The sequence below is a fragment of the Galendromus occidentalis genome, unplaced genomic scaffold, assembly GCF_000255335.2.
Source record: "Galendromus occidentalis unplaced genomic scaffold, Mocc_1.1 scf7180000077460, whole genome shotgun sequence".
NCBI lineage: Eukaryota > Metazoa > Arthropoda > Arachnida > Mesostigmata > Phytoseiidae > Galendromus > Galendromus occidentalis.
Window position 1 is genome coordinate 1,326,065 of NW_003805448.1, and position 16,472 is coordinate 1,342,536.

General features: G+C 49.9%; 3 protein-coding genes across 3 annotated transcripts; all 3 read left to right on the top strand.

Moving 5' to 3' along the window:
- Positions 1 to 1,068: 1,068 nt before the first annotated feature.
- Positions 1,069 to 2,634, top strand: LOC100897779 (peptidyl-prolyl cis-trans isomerase-like 3). Its single transcript, XM_003744124.1, has 5 exons — positions 1,069 to 1,333; positions 1,570 to 1,746; positions 1,829 to 1,950; positions 2,259 to 2,365; positions 2,509 to 2,634. Exons 2-5 carry the CDS (start codon positions 1,616 to 1,618, stop codon positions 2,632 to 2,634), a joined length of 486 nt encoding a protein of 161 aa, XP_003744172.1. The 5' UTR covers positions 1,069 to 1,333; positions 1,570 to 1,615.
- Positions 2,635 to 3,933: 1,299 nt separating this feature from the next.
- Positions 3,934 to 5,482, top strand: Pyroxd1 (pyridine nucleotide-disulfide oxidoreductase domain 1). The gene has a single exon (XM_003744192.2). It carries the CDS (start codon positions 3,934 to 3,936, stop codon positions 5,326 to 5,328), a length of 1,395 nt encoding a protein of 464 aa, XP_003744240.1. The 3' UTR covers positions 5,329 to 5,482.
- A 1,634-nt stretch (positions 5,483 to 7,116) lies between these two features.
- LOC100907946 (sodium-coupled monocarboxylate transporter 2) lies at positions 7,117 to 12,703 on the top strand. Its single transcript, XM_029111686.1, has 7 exons — positions 7,117 to 7,168; positions 9,757 to 10,221; positions 10,556 to 10,741; positions 10,828 to 11,032; positions 11,145 to 11,294; positions 11,386 to 11,649; positions 11,775 to 12,703. Exons 2-7 carry the CDS (start codon positions 9,880 to 9,882, stop codon positions 12,335 to 12,337), a joined length of 1,710 nt encoding a protein of 569 aa, XP_028967519.1. The 5' UTR covers positions 7,117 to 7,168; positions 9,757 to 9,879; the 3' UTR covers positions 12,338 to 12,703.
- The last annotated feature ends 3,769 nt before the right edge of the window (positions 12,704 to 16,472 follow it).

Consider the following 16,472-nt stretch of genomic DNA (forward strand, 5'->3'; position numbering starts at 1 on the left):
ACGACCCTTTCTTTCAAGGAACTACTGTCTCGCGGGAAGTTCACCCAAGTGCTCCTTCGATGCTTCACGAGTGTAGTGACTGAACTCTGGACCCACTTCAGCTAAGTAAGCTTTTGTCGGGGAAACCCCTGATCCTTCAATCTCGGGTCACTGACTCGTCTTCCGTGTCTGTCTATCTCTCGTCGCTTATCATTTTCATAGAGAAAGCGGCCAATCGACGAGAGCTGAATCCGGAAATAGAGGAATCGACCGTCTCCGACTGGATATCCGTAGCTCTGCCGGTCGGACCGGATCACCTGAATTTTTCGCTTCTGCAGTCGTGTCTATGTGAACACTCGGAGGGCGATGCTTCTGCCATACACGACTCCGACGAAACTCATTGATTGGCCTGGTCCTGCTCGCGTCGTCGATGGAATAGGTGCGAGAAACAGAATTAGAGAGACCGACCAGTTGATCATGAATCTTGAGATGGCGCGGGCACAATCGCTCAATCATCCATGGAGACGTAGCACTATGTGAATAGTTGAACTTTTCCGAATCTCATGGTCAAGAAACTTACGGACTGTGCCATGGTTTTTGAGAACCTCCTCTCGCAAATGAAACTTCGCTGAATCGTCGGAGTCTTTTCCACAGACCTTATAGTCAGAGACATTACAGGAACCAACACCGACAAGGCTCGGGTCAAAGAGCTCGGGAATTGTAGGACTCTCATTTTCGGAGTATAGTCCTGTGAGGTCTCCAGCAAAGATGGGACTTTGAAAATTATCAGGCTTTTTCCTCATTCCGAGAATTCTCGGTGTTGACTTTTGTAAGATCGCTGTTTCTGAGGGTAGGACTCCCACGATTCCCGGGTCCCAGATATAGAGCATTCTCGAAGTTGGTTCTTGTGAGGGCCCTGCGGAGAAAACTCCGTAAATTCGGGTTTCTCACTCCGAGGATCCTCGGAGTCTAATCTTGAAAGGGATCTGGGACCTACCGATGGAATGCGGACATTTCTCGGAGTTTCGAAAAGCGCGCCGAACTGCTCTCCGCGCAATTCGCCAATATGGCCGTCCCCCTTGGTCGGAATCGGCGGCAGGTTTCGATGCCCTGTACGAGGAAAATATATTTTGCGGACCTGTAGTAGCCCGCGTTCTTTCTTTGTTCATTTCTCGCTAAACCGTGCCGAGCTCTAATGGGTAGCTTGCTGAGCGTCTTTTCGAGCACACATAATCGCGTCGTATGATCGTGTGAGCGAAGGAGTCGGAACATACGAAATTGGCCGGTTCAAGCAAACGAAACTTTTCGAGTATCAAGCTCTCTACTGTGTTGGATTAGAATACGCGACATACCGGTGAGTCCGGACTTAACGCTGGGTTATATCGATCGCATCCTTTGATGAACTTTGTCGAGAGAAGACAGAGAAAGCGGAACTTCGTAATGGAGAAGGAGAACTTTGTTCAACGCTCATCTGTGGCAGAAAAGAACAGCTGACGCTTCCTGCGATTCTTTCACGGGCATTCTGCATACTCGAGGAAGAAGATTTTCTCATCGTAAGGCAGGAGCTTCAAAGTTGAATCGTCTTAACAGCTTATTCCGTCTGTCGTATTCTCGCTTCGCCCGCGAAAGAGACGAGATGTCGGTTACTCTACACACGGACGTAGGAGACATCAAGCTCGAGCTGTTTTGTGAAGACGCTCCGAAAGCTTGCGAGAATTTCTTGGCTCTATGTGCCTCCGATTATTACAATGGATGCATTTTCCACCGGTAAGTAGCGGACATGGGCCATGGATGGGGAATGCTCCAGAGTCAGCTTGGCAATTCCTCGCCAACGTTCCTCGCTTTTCAGGAACATCAAAGGATTCATCGTACAGACGGGTGATCCAACCAATACTGGCAAAGGCGGAGAGTCGATCTGGGGATCGAAGTTCGAGGACGAGTTCAAGGCCGATCGAAAACATTACGAACGAGGTATCCCCGAATCTATTTTTGAGCCCTCAGGACTCTATCAGGCATTCAGCTTTCTGTAGTGAGAGGAGGGAAAAGAAATATGCAACCACTCTATGACGATTCACTCATTCTGCACGGAACAGCCTCCTCATCTCTGGAAATCTTTATTTAGCCCTCGAATTTTACGACGCGAATGCTGAAAACGAGGCAGCAGATCTCCCCGTTTGCCGCCCTCGTTTCTTCTCGGGACTCACTATCGCTGTAAAGATACTTCAAGATTGATCGTCTACTAATATTTCTGAACTTCAACGCTGGCTGTTCGCCTCCAGGTATTGTATCCATGGCTAATAACGGGCCCAATACCAATGGATCCCAATTCTTCATCACTTACGGCAAACAACCGCAGCTGGATCTTCGATATACGATTTTCGCTAAGGTATGCTCCCGTATATTCCGATTGGCCATTCCATGACCATAGTATCATCAAAGTATATCAGCCAAGGGCATCATACCTGCTCGGTGAGGGATCTCGGCTCTTGCAATTGGATTACCTAATTCATATTTATGTATGTACCACAGGTGATAGACGGCCTCGAGGTTCTGGACCAATTGGAGAAAATACCGGTCAATCCCAAAAATTATCGACCGAATATAGAGAAACGAATCAACTCGGTGACGATTCACGCCAATCCCCTGGCCACATGAGCCTTGTACAGCTGTTGAATCATCTCGCATAGAAAAGGCTGCCAAGAACAACGATTGTACATACCCCTCCAATACAATGGATATCCGCAAACATAGAAATCTGTCAATTTATGAGTGAATGAGTGTATTAAGATGAATTGAATCGACCGTTTTTTCATCGTGAGCGTGCCTGAGACCCAAGTCCGAAAACCGGGCAGGAGAGGTCCGCTGCGGAGCTCCGACCTGCCGCTCGAGAGACGCGGCCGATTGGCATGGGTCACCTCCAAAAACGGGCCGTCTCCGGGAACCCTCCGAAGTTCCAAGCTTGAGCGAACAGGGCTCAACATTGAGTAAATACGAATATGGGCATTGCATCTCGCTAGGGTGGTACCGGTTTCTGAAATAAATCGAATCATTGCGCTGGATGAACACAGCAGCTCGAGTGGAACCGCCCTTCGAACAAATAGCTACGGCTGATTATTAAGATTCAACTCATATGGTGCATGGAGCGTCTACCACTTTCTGGCACATCTAGCTGCCGATGATTGAGTGGTTTCAACGCTTGTATCCATTTTTCTCCACCTCACGCCGACGTGATTGTAGGCCTATGACGTTCGGAATGGAATCGAGTACCATGAGTCCTGCTCCGGAGCGCGAAATGGAGGGGCGGCAATGGCGCAGGTCGCGAGAAGCGCTCGCCGAATGCGGGGGAGCGACTGTCCGCACGAGACGACAGGGATGTGGTCCGTGCGATCCTATGTATTTTCAACGAGCACGCCGCTCCAGCCTGCCGGCGTCGCGCCGGAAAATCGATTTCGCAACGGCGCCGGAAACTGAGAACTTCCATTCGTTTCCGTAGAAGGATGCTCTACCCAATCTGAGAGATCCCCTCGTATGGCCTTTAGTCCTAGGGGATTGCGAGCCTGTCTCTGGAGGCTGCACATTCCCTTCGAAATTCTCGAGAAATCCCCGCTCATGGAGGGGTCCGGACCCGAAGGTCCGCGCTGCACGACCCTCGGTCCTCGATTCAAATGTTGCGACCGGCTCGATTGCAATTATCGATTGCCCTCCCCTAAAACGGATGCGTGTACGTGCTCGACGATCGGACTGAACTTCGCGCGCATCGAAACTCGTTTGGCGCATGCGCATTCGTCTCCTAGGTTATGATGGCGGCGCCCGAGAAGCATTCGAATACAGGAGAGTTCAAGCCTCAGCGATAATAGGGTAGAGGTCCCCGAGAAGCTCCTCGGGCAAAGCTCTGAACTTCCCTTCCGTATCCCTGATCGCCAATGGCATGATTGAGGGAAGGATTGCGGTATCATGAGTCACGGGAGCCACTTCGCGGATTTCGCTGTCGTTGGCGGAGGCATCGCCGGAGTGACTTGTGCCCAGCAACTGTGTTTTCTGAACACCGGTAAGTCTGTCACCCTAATTTCGGCCGCACCTGTACTCAAAGTCGTGGCTGATGTCCTCAAGATAACGCGGAATATCGAGGAGTTCACTGTCAGAGAGTCGTCAGCGACTGCATTGGAGTCTCAGTTCCCGAATTTGAAAGTTCACAATGCGCGCGTCGATGCCTGGACTCCGGACAAGAAACGCCTCCATCTATCGAGCGGGATGTCACTCGACTACGGGAAACTCTGCATCTGCACCGGTGCCACGCCGACGCGGGAGTTCCAGGCGCCGGGGATTTTGGTGATTCGAGACACCGAGACGGTGGACGATTTGAGGGAAAAGCTCTCGGGAGCCGACGAAATCGCAATAATTGGAAACGGAGGCATCGCGACAGAGCTCGTCCACAAAGTCCAGGATTGTCGAATTCATTGGCTAATCCGCAACAAATCGATAGGATCGACCTTCGTGGATTCGGGCGCAGCTCACTTCTTCTTGGAATCTCAGAGTTTGGCGGCGCGAGAGGCAGAACCCGACAAGTCCTGTCCCATCTACAAACGCATGCGATACACTGTGACGGATAGAGGAGAGAAGATGGTCGACTTCGGAACGGCTTTAGGACCCGATTGGGCTGAGCAGAACGAGCTGCGAGGCCACTCACCCAACAAGAAACTGACCATTGAGTACTCGTGTGATATCAAAACTGTTGAGTATGACGAGGAAACACGCAAATACGTGATTGCGCTCTCAAGCGGGAAGCGGATCGTTGTCGATATCGTGCTCGCCGCTACCGGGGTCACTCCGAATCCGGGCTGCTTCTCAAATAGCCTGGAGCTAGCTCCTGATGGCGGGATAGCAGTCAACGAAAAGTTTGAGACGTCGCTGAGCGACACTTACGCTGCCGGAGACGTTTGCTCGCTGGAAAATAGCGAGGCTCTATGGCTGCAAATGCGGCTGTGGACTCAAGCTCGACAGATGGGCGACTCTGCCGCTCGCGCTATGTCCGGACCGGAACATCTTATACCGCCCTACTTCGAGGTGTTTACGCACGCCACCCATTTCTTCGGTTTCAAAGTTGTACTTATCGGTCTTTTCAATGGGCAGGGCTTGGGTGGCGAGTACGAGATCCTGCTCCGGACGACCGCGAACGTGGAGTACATTAAGCTAATTCTTAAGGATGGCCGAATGAAAGGAGCGATTCTGATTGGTGATACCGACCTAGAAGAAGTTATCGAGAACCTGCATTACAGCCAATTGGACCTCACTGATCTCAAAGAAAATCTGCTGGATCCGAATATAGATCTAGAAGACTATTTCGACTAACTGACTTCGATGCGTATCGTTTTGCTTTGTTCTATTATAAATCGTTGAACGAGCGCATGAGTTTCGCTTTCGTGATCACCTGTGTTGAACTTGCGTTCCCTTGCTATGAGCGTGTTCCTATCATCGAGTTGGTATGAGCATGCGTGTAAATAGATGAAACACTCACGAGATTCTTGACCTCCGAGCGATCGAAAAGAGGCTTTGTCCTGCGCAGCATTGTTTCTATGCAAAATAAATGTACTGGATGTTTTGTTCACTGATTTATCTTGTTTTCTGACCCTTCGAGCATGCCGGATTCACTCTTGTGAGCTCATACAGCTTTTTTCTTTCCGAAAACGAGCTGAGGGTGACCTCAAAAATAGTCCCTTAACACTTTGGCGCTCGGAATTATCATTAAGCATCACGTAGCTGATTGCGAGTTCTTCTTTTCCTTAATTCGTAGGAAGCATCAGTGTCTAGAATGCTCGGCGCCGTCGTCGTCGTCGGCTTGAATGCTCCCAAATTATACTGCTGAACATCCCGGGTAGAGTTTCGCTTCCGATGTGATCTTCAACTTTCTCTCATCCCCTTTTGCTTCCTCTTATCTTTGTGTTTCCTAATTGTCACGGATCGAGATCATCTATTTCCATTTGATTCATTCGTCTCTGATAGGGCGAAAACGCTGGTCATTCGCGCTCACCGGAGATCGCAATGACGGCGCGGCGTATGGAAGGGGAAGACACGAAGATCTGTTGAAATGAAGCGAAGAGCCGGCTTGCACGTAGTCAGTCTCGCTCTGTTGGAAAACCCACAAGCGCTTTGCCAAATGTTCCGGAAAAGTCCCGTCCGGTCTTGCAGGTCAATTCCCACTTCAAACTGATCGCTCGCTTCCATCCTTGGAGGGGATAGCTTGACGCATCGGCCAGCGGAGCTCAGCTCATGGACTTTCCCTACTTCAACCCTTTCACTCCTGGAAACCTGTGGAGAGTCGGATACAAGCGGCCCCGTAGTGCACTGGCCGTCGGAATCTTGTTGAGACAATTGAGAAGCGGAGTCCCATACGCGATCACCATTTGTGGTCGACAACGATGAAATTAAGACTCTCTCGCGGTATCTCCGACGAGCAGCTCATTGAAGAAAGAAAATTGCAGTCTTCGGGATGTTTCAAGCGACGGAAGGTAGCGTGGAACATAACGCATCGAAATCGGGGAAATGCCGCCCTCAGATGAAGAGATTGACGCTGACACTTGAATGACGCTTGGAAATCTCCCGGCTTTGAATTTTTGATTTACCCACAAGATTTTCGACGTGGGAAGTACGCTGAATCGGCGAGACGCTCAGCTGGCTCCGAGAATCGACGCGGCATAGAAAGGTTCATCTTCGTATCGGCACTCTACAAACTTGCAGAGAATTATGCCTCGCATCTACTTTCTACTCTATCCCTGACAGCGTTCAGCTCCACTATAGTCCCTGGGATTGCCATACGACGATAATCATACCGTCGAGTCAATCTCATCGCCCTTCATGCATACTCGAAAATCTCAGACTTCCGCGGAACTGCTTGGAGAGTGCTGCCCAATTCTCCTAAAAGTCACTGGTGGAGATCTTTGAAGTCTCTAAAATCGGGAGTTTACAACGGATTCTGGGAATCGTCGGCAAGTTCTCGTCTGAGCTGCTCCGACGTATTTTCCCATTTTCGCTCGTCATTTTGTCATGGGAGCTCCTGAGGCAGGCTTCCTCCTCTCTAAAGATTTCTCTTCCTATGTCTCTTTCCGTCCAGCATACCCTCACCGCGGGCAGGTTTTTGCCATCTTACGTCGTGTTCCTCTCCGCGTATTTGGAGTGCTCCCGTTTTAGAGTGGTAGGTCCTTTACGTTCCATGATTCAACTCGTTGTGCGCGTGCTCTTCGCTCTTCCCTCGATCCCGCAATCACTTCAGTGTCCCGTCGGATATCCGCCTAGGAAATGGGAAGTCGTTATTCCTGCGCTTTGTCTCTTTCGCTAATCCAAACTGGAATTGTCGATGGAATTGCGCGACATCGATCAAACTCGCGTTTCGCCGAGTCTCAAGCGTAAACGAGGACTTCCTCGAGTCGACAAAAGTGTTCCGGGAGTGAATCATGCCCGACTCGGTACTGAGTATCCGAAGTCGCCTTCCACCACCATCCCAGGGAACATGCGCTATCGGTCATCCGTTATGGTTCGCTCAGAGCTTCCGAGTCTGGCACATAACTAGCGCAGACTTCCGCTTCTGGCTCCCGAATCCGCGCGCAATCAGATATTGGCCGGTTTCCGAGCTGCGAGGGTCCGCAGGGAACGATTTGTTGATCCGATGATATCAGAGCTGGATGACGAGCAAGATATGTATATGGATGGATCGCCGAAGTATGGGCGGCTCTCCCCGAATGGAAAACATGTTGTCAAAACCTGAGATCGGCCGATCGGGCGCCCTCTTCGGACATAAGAGCTCCGAATAACGCGCAAAGACTCGTCGAGCATCTAGTCCGAGGTGGCGTGGTGGTCGTTCGGGTTTCGAATGCTCTTCATGGACCTGGCGCGTCTGTCCGTTGATCCACATATTTAGAATACATTCTTTACACTCTCAACTGGAGTTTCGCCAGACATTCGAATAATTCTGTTTGACATAGGAGCTGAGCCATTCTGATCGCGTCATTCTGTTCGGTCTTGAGCGAGTGGCATGGAATGAGCAAGGTTGTTCATAATAAACGCTAAACGTTCGATGCCACGGGGTCACAGGTATATTTAGAAGCGATTCCGACAGAAAATACAAATCCTTTCCAATGATGGTCATCAGATTCGGACCGATCGCTCGTATCCCATGATTACATTGCGCGTTCGTACATCTGGCCGAATTGCTTACTCGTAGACAATAGCCGGCTGAGCGATTTCGGCGAGACGTCATATGTAACAGATGCTCGGGATGAACGTCAGCACTCAATCGCCCAATACGAAGGCGCTCCCGCATGTGCTCTATGATGAGAGGGCTTCGTATGGTCCCCGAGCTCGGACGTGATTTTCAATAGCGGAGTCGAAATTCTGTCGTGCAAGCCGAAATGGCGGAGATCGTTGATTCGTGAATACTGAGGGGTGCCGTGGTCGCCGGGCGCCGTAGAGCCTCAGAGCGTCGATCGGCATTCGATGACTGCAGTGGACGTGGAAGGACATTCGCATATGGTTTTTCCTCGAGATCGGAGTTGTAGGCCCCCTGACTTCTCTGGAGTGATTCATAGCGATTTCAGGAGGAAGTGCCTCCGGTGAGTCTGACAATCCAAACTCCTTCCTGAATTCACACGCAATGACTGAAAGACGACAACGAAGATCTCAGTAGAATGCTCGAGATTCAGAATTTCTTGGAATCTGGATCGGAGACCTCATTCTCGTTCCGCTCTCAGGACGGAATTTGTCTCCCTTGCGGTACCGCATCGGTCGTTGCTTGATCAGTCGCTCAGCGGACACGGCGCTTCCTCAGGAGTCAGCATGCGCTGAATTTCCGTGGAATCATCCGAGTCTGGCAGGCGGAGCTGCTGATCTGTCGCAATCGCCGACGGCGGTGTTACTCTGAGTTGACGTCTGCGAGATCTTAGACTTTCCCATCTTATTCCTCGAATTTCCTCCCGTTCTTCGGAGCTTTCCCATTGGTAAATCCCCAATAGAGACACACTATGGATCATGAGCATGAGTCAATCTTGTTCAGTGCGTTATATGACATCGGGCATGTCCGAAAGCAGGAATCACCGATCGGATGACAGGCAGGCTGTGCCAGAATTGTTTCCATTAGCCCGTAGTCCGGAATCGAGACAGACACACGCAATGAGTCCATTCGATTATGTTTTTCGAGACGGCCTAGCCGAAGTAGCGGAAAATCGGCGACCGTGATCGTGTTCGGAGGTATTTTCTAATGCGGGGAGTCCGCTCACTAATCGATTCTGTGTAATTCCATCGAGTCGTCGATGCGAAATGAAGAGTCCCTCCGATCAGTGAAAATTTCGAAAATGCTTTCTGTCTCCAGTGGAGCCCCATACCAGAAACGTTCCAGAAAGGGAAAAAACGCCACTTTTTCTGTGAAGCTCCGTTAGCAAGCCGTAATAAAGGCTTGAGTACTTTGTGGAGGGGAATGAAAGATGATCAATTTTTTGATCTTCTCCTGCAAGAAGAAGCACTCAGGGCTGTCGATGTTCCGGAATGATAATCGAGCCCCTTCCCCGAAGATTTATGGGAGGAACGGAAGTCGGCGCCGCCCTCATGCGAGGTCAGAATCTATCCGGGGAAAGAAAATCACCGCGCGAAGAATCATTCCAGTCTTTCTCGGAGACGCGCAGAGGGACAAACCCGAATTTCTTTCGGGCATTGATTGCATTGAGGAACGGCAGACATCGCGTGACTCATGACGATGAGAAGACTCCTCTCATGTACAACTTTTCTTTTCAGGTAGCCACAATGTATTGCTCGTAGGACACCGTGTCGCCATCAGCCGCGAACCTAACTGTGATCTTTAAGTAGACGTGTCCAGCTCATTATACAGCCGAAGTTCGCATCATCCATACCGCGAAGATGCTGACGGAAAATCACTTCACGCCTTTCGACTATTTCATGATGGTGGCCGTTTTGGCCTCTTCGTCGCTGATCGGGATCTATTTCGCATGGAAAGATCGGAAGAACATGAGCAACAAACAATTCCTCATGGCGAACCGTCAGCTCGGAGCTTTCCCCGTAGCAATGTCGCTAATGGCGTCGTTCCAAAGTGCGACTACGTATCTAGGATATCCGTCCGAAATGTTTTACAGAGGAACACAATATTGGGTCGCCATATTCGGCTTGGCTATCTCGAACATTATTGCCGCCGAGCTCTATCTGCCCGTTCTATATGAGCTGAAACTAACGTCTGTGAACTCGGTGAGTACGTTTTTTGAGAGTCCTTACCTTCTGTAGAGGCTAACGTAATCTCAATCAGGGGAACTACGGGAGAGTGAAGTTTTCCCCGCCCGTATGACATGTCTGAGACTGAAGTTCCATCACGTCCTATCGGAAGATAGACGTGCCATTCTGTCTTTCGTCGTCGCTCCATGACCAGGCGGGAGCATGGGTTAAAGACTAGAAAAAAATTACTGAGCCGTCAAACGGCAAACTACTGTGACATTGGGAAAACTACCGGCGACCTTGGAGTATGCAGATATCTCTGGGCTATGAGTCTGCATTACTTAGACGGGTTTTTATTGTTGCTTTTCAGTATCTCGAGAGAAGGTTCAACCGCTGGGTTCGCATGCTCGGAGCAATTTCATTCACACTCAACAATCTCCTCTATATGGGCGTTGTATTATATGGACCGTCCCAGGCGCTGAAACCAGTAATTGGGCTTCCTTTGTGGATCTCGATAGTCGGCTTGGGTTTACTGTGTACATTTTACACCACACTGGTGGGTGAAAAGTCACGAGTTGCGATCATGAATTGGCTCGATCTGTCGAGAAGTAGAAACCTCTACTGCAAGTTGTGACTTTCCAGGGTGGCGTCAAGGCCGTGGTCTGGACCGATGTTATTCAAATGTCCATAGCTGTGCTGGGAATGGTCGCGCTGTCTGTGACGGGTATTGTAAAGGCTGGCGGCCTTGAGGAGGTTTTCGCCAAAGCCCAACAAGGTGGCCGTATACAGTTCTTCAATACCCAATGGGATCCCAGCTCGGGCACCGTCATATGGAACGTCCTCCTCGGTAACTATGAGCGGAAAAGCCCTTCTATGACGGCAGTTCTTTCGGACACAAACAAGCTCCTAATGCTCCCTGTGCCCTACTCATGCACTTATTGCCGGCTCTTGCGTTCCAGGTACTACCATGGTATGGTTGGGGTCTTACGGGACGTCTCAGACCGAAGTTCAACGATTCTGTTCGGTGTCCACCCTCAAAAAAGCTAAAATGGCTCTGTACTGGAACATTCCTGGTGTCATGTTCAATATATCCCTCGGATGTCTCGCAGGTAGTCTATCAATGATCATCTATCCGCAGTCTTTTCTAATCACGGAGTATGTCGACCTGGTTCACTGATAATGTCGTGAATCTCCTCTTAGGTTTAGTGATTTACGCGAATTACTACGATTGCGATCCACTGAAGGCCGGGCGCATCGACAGGGTTGACCAACTGATGCCCTATTTTGTTATGGAAGTCCTCGGCAAAATACCTGGTCTGCCCGGGCTTTTCGTAGCAGTAATTTTCTCTGCCGCACTATCAACGATGAGCTCGGGATTCAACTCCCTGGCGGCAGTCGCGTACGAAGATTTCCTCCAATTTGCTAACATACCTCTGCCTGCGATCGTGATTACTAAAACTGCCGGTGAGCTCTCTCGTTATCTTCCCGATCGAACGCATTCTTGTGAAAATCTCGGAAGTATCCGCATTTCCAGCTGGAACGAGAGAAAAAGAATTCCACATATAAGTTCTGCTCACCCTTTATTCCAGCTGCCACTTACGGATTTCTGACAATCGGTCTCGCTTTCTTGGCCGGCTCAATCGGGAGTTTGATCAAAGCCGCCTTCGCGATGTCAGGCGCTTTGTCAGGTCCATTGCTCGGAGTTTTCACTCTTGGAATGCTTGTGCCACATATAAATGGAAAATCTGCTCTTCTCGGACTCATTGTGGGGCAGGCTCTCTGTTTGGTTATCGTATCCACCGCGTTGCAATCGGATGACTTTCAAACGCTCGAGACTTCGATCGAGGGCTGTTCGAATTCCTCGATGAGCTTCTCCGAAGTGAATTCCACGATCGCCACCTTCGTGGGAGATTCTACGAAGAAGGCGGCCACAACAATATCGCATCTCCTCGTTCCCATTTCGGGATTCTCTGTGACTGTCGTCGTAGCTTTGGTGTCAACTTTATTCTTTGGTGTTAATAATCCCTCCTCGGTCGACAGAGAACTCCTCGCAAATTGCATCCGAGATAGATACCATCCCCGGATAGATACGATTGCTGCAGTTTCAACGAACGGCGCCACAGGAAAACTCGCAAGTGATACACCGCTATAGTTCAAATGCCGCGAGAAAAAAACACACGAGAATAGTCAAGATAGTACTCGCGTGCTTCTTGAGAGCAAAGTTCCAATACCACAAAATCGATGTAAATATATCCGGGACACCGTCTTAGAATGTCCGAAGCAGGAGATAGGATGGAGTTCAGTCGTCGAATATAATCACACTGTACATACCATATAGCGGGACATTCAAATTCATAAAATTAAGCATTATCATTAATGGTATCTCAACTCCGGATCGAGATGATTAGCTTGTACCCGTGAAGGAATCGATCCTGATTTGTACTTTTGGGAATAAACTACGGCCCAATTCGATTGTTCAACCCTAGTAGAATCGATTGGTCTATGATCGAAACCCCAATCACGGCTTTTCATAGAATAACCCTCTTCTGATCTTCTCGAGACTCATTCAGGCCTACCTTGAGGACAGGATTGTCAAGGCATCAGAACCGACAGAAGGGTGATAGTAGGGGACTTTGTATGTCCTCGGACGGAGACGGGGAGGGGGGAATCGATGCCGAGGGGTGGCGGATTACTACCTGAGTCTCCGCCCATTATCTGAGGTATCGGCAGTCGCTTTTCACGGGAGCGGAGCTAGGTGTTTGAGGGAAGATGAGCAAGCGACACATGAATCTGTATTCGGGGCCTTTGGATCGGCTTCATTGGTCAGCCCCGACAGACGATAAAGAAGGATACTTTGGGGTCTGATCCGGAGCCATCCCGCGATCCGGGTGAGAAATCGTGAATGGATAAGCTCCTAGTGTCCATGTATGTCAAGATAGATCGTCGAAACCCGATGGCAGAGGTATTTTTCTCCGGTCTTTTCTCCGAGGTATCTGATTGGAAGAAAGGGAAGGCAAGCCTAGACGGGAGGGCACCCCGGGGGAAGGTTAAGAACTTTGGGCGCTTGCTCTGTAAGGGAAAATACGGTATATCATACGCGGGACCTCGTCTGATGCTGAGAGACTTATGCCGAAACGAAGGCTCGTTTTGGACCGCGAGATCTATTTCGATCGTCAGTATATTGGGGAATGCCCATTTCCTCTTCAGAGTTCTCGGAGCCTTCCTCACGCTAGAGGGAACAGACGCAGAGCTTTCCCTAACGGCTCATTCCACGGTCAACGACTTCTCTGGTGTTTCATCCGATTGTGATGGGGAGGCAGTGAGACAGAGCCCGGAGAATAATACCTTGAGCTGAAGAGTGAGGAATAAATTCGGGACTTCCCGCTCCTTCGAAAACGCTCTATAGCAGCGATTCTCAAACTTTTTTCTCCTACGTCTCCCTTCTGCCCTTTGGGGAGCGCTCGCGTCTCCTCCGAGGGTCATCGAATATCTGAGAATATAGAGTTTCGACCGAGACATGCCACAGTGCCGTTTCATCCGTAGATACGGCTTGATCCTTTAATTGTACAATGATTATAAGCTTGGAGTGCAGTAGCAATGGGCTTGATAAGCTTTCAGAAACTTGATATTAGGTCGGTCGGGAATTCTCGGAACCCTAAGCGTCTCCCCTAGATTTTCCCCGCGTCTCCCCCGGGAGACGCGTCCCCCTAGTTTGAGAAACGCTGCTCTATAGACGTCAGAGAACCCGAAAACTGGGGACTTCTCGATTTCCCGGGAATACTATCTTGAGCGCTCTCTCTCCTCACTGTTGCCTTCCAGGCAAAGAAACTTATGGCTCGGTTGCCTGCAAGCTCGGTCGCAGCACGTCTCTCCCGGATATTTTTGAAGTGGGAAACACTCATTCCAGGCCCATTCCCGTCTTTGGGTCTCCAGGAGGTGCCCATGAATCAGACAGAGAGTCATTCTATAGGAGAGCTCACAGCACGTCCTCGAGACGAAGGAGAAACTCCTGCATATTCATCGAAGAGTCAAATACATTGATTCTCTGACCATATCATAGAGCAAGGGCGGTCGGGTCGAGAACAGGATCCGTGATGGGATTGACTCTCGAACAGGGGCCAGAGCTGGACCGGGCCGCCGTCTTCGACGTCTCTCTCCAAGTTCCTCCCTGCCCCGAAATTCAGTAGAGGGATTTTCGAACATCCGGTTGTGGACATCGTATGTGGAGATTCGCCCTTCGGCACAGGAATGTTTCTTCTCCCACTTGAAAATCGATCTCAATGATTGAGCTTCGGGAGATCTCTCAGTTAGTTCCTGGTTGTCCCGGAATGGCGCTTGACCTGTCGCCGCCCTTGCGCCTATCCCCCGAATACTCGCTCCAAAAAACGTTTCCTTCAGTCTATAACCGAACTCAACGCTCTATCTCGTTTAGCTGGAAACCGCTGCCGAGGAAGAACGGTACTCTACTCTACTCACGTATAATGTCATTCGCGCAGAATCGTTTTTGATTTTTCGTAATTTTACGAAGTATCAGTCTCATCGACTCTCCCCAGTTCCGAGCGTCGGTAGTCGATGACAGTCGCTCTCAGTCAGTCCTGTCGGGGTCTGGTCTCTGTTTCTGATCGGAGACTAATCCATCTTCAGATTTGATCAAGGGAAACCTCAGTTGCTCAGACGTTCGTATAAACACCTAACCAAACACGGCTGTTGATAGATAGACTGAAAAATACACAGGTATAGATATATTCATTGGTTGTGTATTGTGTCGATATTCGTTTGCGCGTATAGTTGAGAGTCGGTTCTTGAGGAAAGATTTGATGAGCTTAGTCGGCATTCCAGACATGTGAGAAGGTCGCCAATGCACGATTGCTTTAGGGGGATTCGCGATGCCATCTTTCTCCTACCGTGTTTCTCCTAATCGAAGCCCTCCCCGTTATAGAAGCCCGGTTCAAAATCCCCCAATTAGAAATTAGAAGACCCCCCCTCAATAGAAGACCGACTTTTTTTGGGAATATGACGTGACTAAAAGTTTATTGCACGAGGAAAGTACTCGGGGTGATGGAAATATGAAAGATGCAAATCTCATGGCGGAGAGATTCTTCAAGGGTACGTCAACTCCCCGTATGTTGATAGAATGACTCTGAAGAGAGGTACATCACTCATCGATGATGGTTTCATAGTCGGATTCGTATGTGAGAGGAGTAATGACTGAAGTTGATTCCCCATTGTGGGTGTCGAGGTGAGATCGAAATAGAGGGCCGATTTCATCGTGCTTGTATACGGCCAAGTCAGCAAGGCTTTGGCCAACGAGTAGATATGACGATCTTAGAGCGGTGGTGAATATACCGGGAGAAAGCGAATCCCACGAAAAACGGACCCAGTCACACACCGTGGCAACGTTCGGTCTCACGAGGTTGCCCCGGGTATTCCGCGAAGATTCCGTCTCGATATACTTATTCACCTCAAGCTTGATTCTGTCTTTGAATGGTTAGTTGATGACTATATCCAGGCTCTGTAGATAGGCTGTACAGCCTGATGGTATCATCGCTTGATCGATTCACCTGCGTTCCAGATAAGCTTTCATACCTTTCGCTCGATGCGTGCTTGCGGAATCCCAAACAAGCAAGCTTCGACGTTGGCCCCTAGTCACCAGGGGAGTAAGGAACTCGACGTACTTTCGGAGCAGGCTCTGGGTAGCCCAGGCTCTCTGGCTCTCACAAACGAGAACGCCGTGTTTGCCGAACCTTTGAGAATGACCAGAGGTTTGCATGGTGTCCCATCGCCACGGATGGCAAGAACGACGAGCATCTTCAAGCTGTCCGGGGGAAGTTTTCCTACCCGCGCCCTGAGCTCGTTTTCGCGTGGTGTCAGTGCCGCTTAGAGCTTGCAAAGCCGAATCACTTTTCCATCTGCGGACCATCCTCGGGCAGAGAGCATGGCTTTTACAGACCTTTACATGGCTTGAACGATTGATATCTCCGATAATCTTCTTCTTGAACGCTGCGGTGTAAGTTTTCCGAGCTCTCGGTCTTGGCATGGTGAGATCTTGACGTTGGCACGTGCCTTATTTCTTCGATCTGTCTTCGACGGCGACGGATATCCCGATGCGGATTCATTCATAGAGAAACGAAGACAAAGCGCGCTCAGAGAACCTGCGCATGCGCTTGTCGTACACTGCGTGGGGGATATCCAACAGCCCCGGTTTCCCGCATTGCTAGCGAGAGCGGGTCCAGAGAGTGGATGGCAAATTCAGGAGAATCTATGCCAGGTCCCTGTTTTCCAGTGAG